This window comes from Mauremys mutica, chromosome 15 (genome assembly GCF_020497125.1).
Source record: "Mauremys mutica isolate MM-2020 ecotype Southern chromosome 15, ASM2049712v1, whole genome shotgun sequence".
In the NCBI taxonomy this organism is placed as follows: Eukaryota; Metazoa; Chordata; order Testudines; family Geoemydidae; genus Mauremys; species Mauremys mutica.
Genome location: NC_059086.1, coordinates 19,614,167 through 19,619,585, shown reverse-complemented (window position 1 = coordinate 19,619,585; position 5,419 = coordinate 19,614,167). Strand labels below are relative to the sequence as shown.

The following is a 5,419-nucleotide window of genomic DNA, read 5'->3' as shown; positions in this document are numbered from 1 at the left end:
CCTGCCTCCCTCCCTCCCCTTCCCAGAGCTGGGGAGAGAACCCAGGAGTCCTGGCTCCTTTTTGCTTTTTTGCCATTAACTCTTCAGGGCCAGCACCATCTGTGAGTGTGGTGAACTTCCGGAGCAGGGTGCCGCAGGCTTTCCAGGGCCGGCACAGGCAGGAGAGCGGCTCTTGTGCCAGCCTCACCCCGGACAGCAACAGTCCCCCCCCCCGCCCCCCATCACGAAATGAAGGATGGACCGTCTGTAATTACATAGCCGGGGGAGGGGGGACTGTAGTTCAGAGCGCGGCCATTAGGGGTCACTGCTGCCCTAAGAGGAGAGCAAGTGGAACGGAGCAGAGAAAGAAAAGAGGATGAAAGAAGAGACAGTGGAAAGAAAGAAAGAAAAGGGGGATGGAGAAAGGAAGGGGGAAAGGATGGGAAAATCAGAGACTAGAGAGAAGAAAGAACAAAAGAGACTGAAAGGAGGAAGGAAGGAGCGAAAGGAAGGAAGGAAGGAGCGAAAGAGAGAAGGAGAAGGAACGAGAGAGGGGGGAAGAAGGGGGCGGCTGGCGTGATGGAAAGGGGGGGACAGGAGAGTCCCACAGGAGGGGGCGGGGACACCCCAAGGGCGGGAGGGGTAGGAGTGAAATGCAGGGGGGGGCGTGAGACTCCCCTTCTCTAGCTCCTCCATTGCCTCGCTCCAAGGGCCTTCGTACCCCCCCTTTGGATGGGGGGGGGGGATCGTTAGGAGAAATGAATACAAAAAAAGAAAACTGCTACCGTAAATAAATAAATAAATAGCGCGTTGCATAAATAAGAGTTTGCTACATCGGGGGGCAGGGGCTAGCCACCAAGCCCCCCCCATTGGTGTGGGAGGGCCCTGGCGGGGGTCACAGCCGGGGACAGGGTCCCCGCACCCCCTGTTGGTGTGGGAGGGCTCTGGGGAGGCCATGCCTGGGGGGCAGGGTCCCTGTGCCCTGGAGTGCTGGATGGGGGTCCCCAGTGTCCCCAGGGCAGGGCCCCCCACCGCACCGGTCGTCACAGCTTGTTGCGGATCAGAACCAGGGCGCGGGCGGCCCAGTCCAGGTAGAGGTGCAGGCTGTGGAAGAGGGCGTGGCCGGCCTGCACCACCGCCCAGTGGGTGCCGTGCGAGGGCAGCGTGGGCAGCGGGTCGCTGGGCCGGGGCAGGTTCAGTTTGGACATCTGGGGGGGGGGAGAGAGAGAGAGAGTGAGTGTGTGTGTGTGTGTCCAGCGCTGTCCCCTCCTGGTGTGTGTGTGTGTGTGTGTGTGCCCAGTCCTGCCCCTTGCTGGTGTGTGTGTGTGTGTGTGTTTCCAGCGCTGTCCCCTCCTGGTGTGTGTGTGTGTGTGTGTGCCCAGCCCTGCCCCCTGCTGGGGTGTGTGTGTGCAGCCCTGCCCCCTGCTGGTGTGTGTGTGTGTGTGTGTGCACCCAGCCCTGCCCCCTGCTGGGGTGTGTGTGTGCAGCCCTGCCCCCTGCTGGTGTGTGTGTGTGTGTGTGTGTGTGTGTCCAGCGCTGTCCCCTGCTGGTGTGTGTGTGTGTGTCCAGCGCTGTCCCCTCCTGGGGTGTGTGTGTGCACCCAGCCCTGCCCCCTGCTGGGGTGTGTGTCCAGCACTGGTCCCACCCTCCAGCCCAGGAGCTCCCCAGGCCCCACCCCTTGCCCCCAGCCCTGCCCCATCCCAGGTGCCTCAACCCCTACCCCTGATGCTAGGTGTATTCAGGTGCTACCTCCAGGTGCAACCCCCCCATACCAGGTGCCCCAGGCCCCATTCCCCAGGACAGGTGTTTTTCCCAGGCTCCACCCCCCAGGCCAGGTGTGTCCCCCCCCAAGCCCCACCCTGTACCAGATGCCCCAGGCCCTGCCCCCGGCCAGGTGTGTCCCCCAGGCCCCGCCCCTTGCCCCAGGCCCTGCCCCATACCAGGTGTTCCAGGCGTTTGACCAGCCGCTCCAGCCGGGCGTGCAGGGCTCCCAAGTCCGGCTCCAGGGGCCGCAGCACAGGCCCCGCCCGGCGCAGCCACTCCAGGTGCTTCTGGTAGTTCTGCAGGTCCGCGCTGAGCCGTGCCAGGCCTCCGGGCACCTGGGGCAAAGAGGGGGTTACCCACGGCCACGGAGCCCCTGCAGCAGGGAGCCCCCAGGGCCTGCCCTGCAGATCTGCCAGGATCCCGCCCCCCCAGCACCTGCCGGGATCCCCCTAGACCTGAGTCCCCCCGCCAGTGCACCTGCCAGGATCCCCTACAATCAGTGGCTGAGGGGGGTGAAACGCAGACGGCCACTAGGGGCACTGCAGCCCCACTATGCGGCCAAGCATCTTCCCCTCCAGCCCTGCTGGGAGTGGGGCCGGAGGGGGCTCAGCCCCTCTGTATATAGATGGGAAGGGACGTAAGCTGAGGATAGAACCCAGGCATCCTGGCTCCCAGCCCCCCAACCACTAGATTCCCCTGCCCTCCCAGATCTGGGATAGAACCCAGGAGTCCGGGCTCCCACCCACCCCCAACCCACTAGCAGGGTGGACCCGCTCACCTGGATGTTGGCCAGCTCCACGGCGCTCATGGACAGCACGGGCAGCGTGTCCATCTTGTGCTCCCCCTCGGCCGGGTACCGGGATTTCTGGGGGAGGAAGGAGGGGATTGGATCTGGTCCAGCCCGGTCCACCCAGCCCCCTCCCCTGGGAATGGCTGTGGGGCTGGGAGAGCCCTGAGTATTCTCACCACACCTCCCCCCGACACCACTCCCATAGACTTAAAGGAGATGGGGGGGGGCGGGATACCAGGGTAGATGGGCCCAGAGGAGGGATGCCGGGGTAGCAGGGCCCAGGGTCTGATCCGAGGGCTGAGGGGGGGCAGGTTCCAGGGTAGCTGGGCCCAGGGTCTGATCCGAGGGCTGGGGGGAGGGGGGGTACCGGGGTAGCTGGGCCCAGGGTCTGATCCGAGGGCGGGGGGGAGGGGGGGTACCGGGGTAGCTGGGCCCAGGGTCTGATCCGGGGGCTGGGGGGGGGCAGGTTCCAGGGTAGCTGGGCCCAGGGTCTGATCCGAGGGCTGGCGGGGGGGGGGGGGCAGGTTCCAGGGTAGCTGGGCCCAGGGTCTGATCCGAGGGCTGGGGGGAGGGGGGGATACCGGGGTAGCTGGGCCCAGGGTCTGATCCGAGGGCTGGGGGGGGGCAGGTTCCAGGGTAGCAGGGCCCGGGGGCTGGGGGTGGGTGGGTACCAAACGTACGAAGTGATGGAACAGGTGTTTGGTGTCACTCAGCAGGTTCTTGGCCAGGCTGATGATGGAGTCGATGTCGGCCCGGGGGTCTGAGGGTTTCAGGCGGGGAGCAGGGAGCCCCCGCAGCCCCTCGCACAGACTCAGCAGCGCCACCAGCAGCCGGCACACATTGCCTGCGGGGGGAGAAAGAGGGGGGCTGAGAGCAGGGGCTGGGAGCCAGGACTCCTGGGTTCTCTCCCTGGCCAGCTATTAGCGCAGCTAATGCATTTATGGCGGCTAACCCCCCCACCCCTCTCCGCCATCCCAGCCATGCCCCCTGCTGCGCTGCCCCCTGCTGGCCGTGCACGCTGGCTCTGGGGTGGGGTGCGCTGCTGGACCCCACACACTGCGCCTCCCCTTCCCCGGGGGCCGCTGGTTCTCCTCCGGCGGGGGCCGGCCGCATTCCTGGGGCCAGACGGGCCGGCCGGATTCCGTGCATTCCCGCCGGCCGGGGCCAGCCCATCGCCCACGGCTTCCGGCCCTCGCCTCCCAGCCGGGCCGGCTCCCTCCGCCTCCGGCCTCCGCTCCTCGCTCTGCCCCTTTCCTCGGGTTCGCTCCCTGTCGCTGTTTCTCCTTCGCCCCTCGCGCTTCCTCGCCCTCTGTCTCCACCGAGCGCGGACTCGGGACTCGGCCCCCGGGCCCGTGACGGGTGGGTTCCTTTCGCGGGAACGGGGTGGCGCTGGCGTGTGCCTAAGCCGGGCTTGGCTGGATCTGTGTCCTCGTTTTCTGGGCGGACGGGATCGGTTTGTCCCCGTCGGGCATCGTTTTTTGTGGGCTGTCAGAGGGATAAAGGTCACGGCTCTCTCTCTCGCCCCCTCCCTGTTTTCCCAGGACCCCCAGGCCCCGCCCTGCCCGGCAGTGGCTGGCTGGCAGGCGAGGTGGCTGGCAGGCTGGCGGGGATTCTCCGGCCCTGACGTGCAGCTGGCAGGGGCTGCCGGAGAAGCCGGCTCAGCTGTGGTCGGAGAGCTGCCTTTATCGCTCCTCTATCTCCTGCCTCCTTCCCTGGCTGCTTCCTGTCTGCTGCTGCCCTCAGCCAGAAGGAATCTGGGCCCGTCCCTTGCGCTAGGACCTGGGCATGGAGGAGACCCTACAATAATCAATTGGCGTGCGCTTACGAGCGACCCTACAATTACCAACCAGGCTGTGTGTACAGGAGACGCTACAACAACAAACCAGCAGGCACTCATGGCAGACTCTACAATAACAAACCAATCTGTGTGGACAGGAGACCCTACAATAACAAACCAGTGTGTATTCATGGCAGACTGTACAATAAGAAACCAGTCTGTGTTTACAGGAGACCCTACAATAATCAACTGGTGTGCGCTTACAAGAGAGCCTACAGTAACTAACCAGTCAGTGTTTACAGGAGACCCTACAATAACAAACCAGCACGCACAGGCCTGGAGTTCACCAGAGTCCCTCCCAGCCTCAGCCATGCCAGTTTGTTATTGTAGGGTCTGCCTGGGGAGGGGCTGTTATGGTAGGGTCTTTTGCCCAGTTTACTCTGGACTCCTCTATTTCCAAACCCAACCTGGCTGCTCTCCTCCCGCCACCACCACACCCACACCACAACCACACACAGCCACACGACAACCACACACACACACACCCCACATCCTGCTTAGTGTAACCAAGAGTCATGTGGGAGTCCACCAACCCAGAGGCCCCGACACTGGGGAGCAGGATGACTGGTGGGGGGGTGGGGGGGTCCAGGCCTATACAGGGACAGAAGGGCCAGGAACAACCCCTGGACCCCCCTCCCCGAACCTCCAGCTGTATTGGGAGGGGCAAATCCCAAGTTCCCAAGGGGGCACGAAGGGGATAAAGTCCCCCCCCACCCATAACTGCCCCAGACGGGGGTTAATGGGAATAACCCCCTTGTGTGCCCCCGCTCCATGCAGACCACACAGCTGGGCTATTCTCCTCCCCTGCCCCAACTTCCCTATGCTGGGATCCCCCATGTGATGAAGTGGGGGATTTTCTTGTCTCACTGAAGGGGGTTCCCCCCACGGGCTGCACGGGGACAAGAGTGGGCACAACCTGTGAGTCCGTGACCCCCCCTCCCCAGCCAGCCAGTCCCTGCCCTGGGGCCAGATGGGAGCCGGCGCCCCCTAGAGGGGAGAGGCCCCAGGCCCCATTCCCTGCCCCCCTGAGCCAGCCAGTCCCTGCCCTG

At 64.8% G+C, this 5,419-nt stretch overlaps 1 protein-coding gene across 1 annotated transcript in view; it reads right to left on the bottom strand.

Moving 5' to 3' along the window:
• Positions 1-540: 540 nt before the first annotated feature.
• LOC123350559 (interleukin-11-like) overlaps positions 541-5,419 on the bottom strand; it is a 30,581-nt gene continuing 25,702 nt past the window's right edge. The window contains exons 2-5 of the mRNA XM_044989191.1: positions 3,214-3,450; positions 2,522-2,608; positions 1,920-2,078; positions 541-1,187 (exon numbers count right to left, since the gene is read on the bottom strand). Coding sequence (XP_044845126.1) covers positions 1,023-1,187; positions 1,920-2,078; positions 2,522-2,608; positions 3,214-3,450 — 648 coding nt within the window. The 3' untranslated portion in view covers positions 541-1,022. The remainder of the gene's footprint in view (positions 1,188-1,919; positions 2,079-2,521; positions 2,609-3,213; positions 3,451-5,419) is intronic.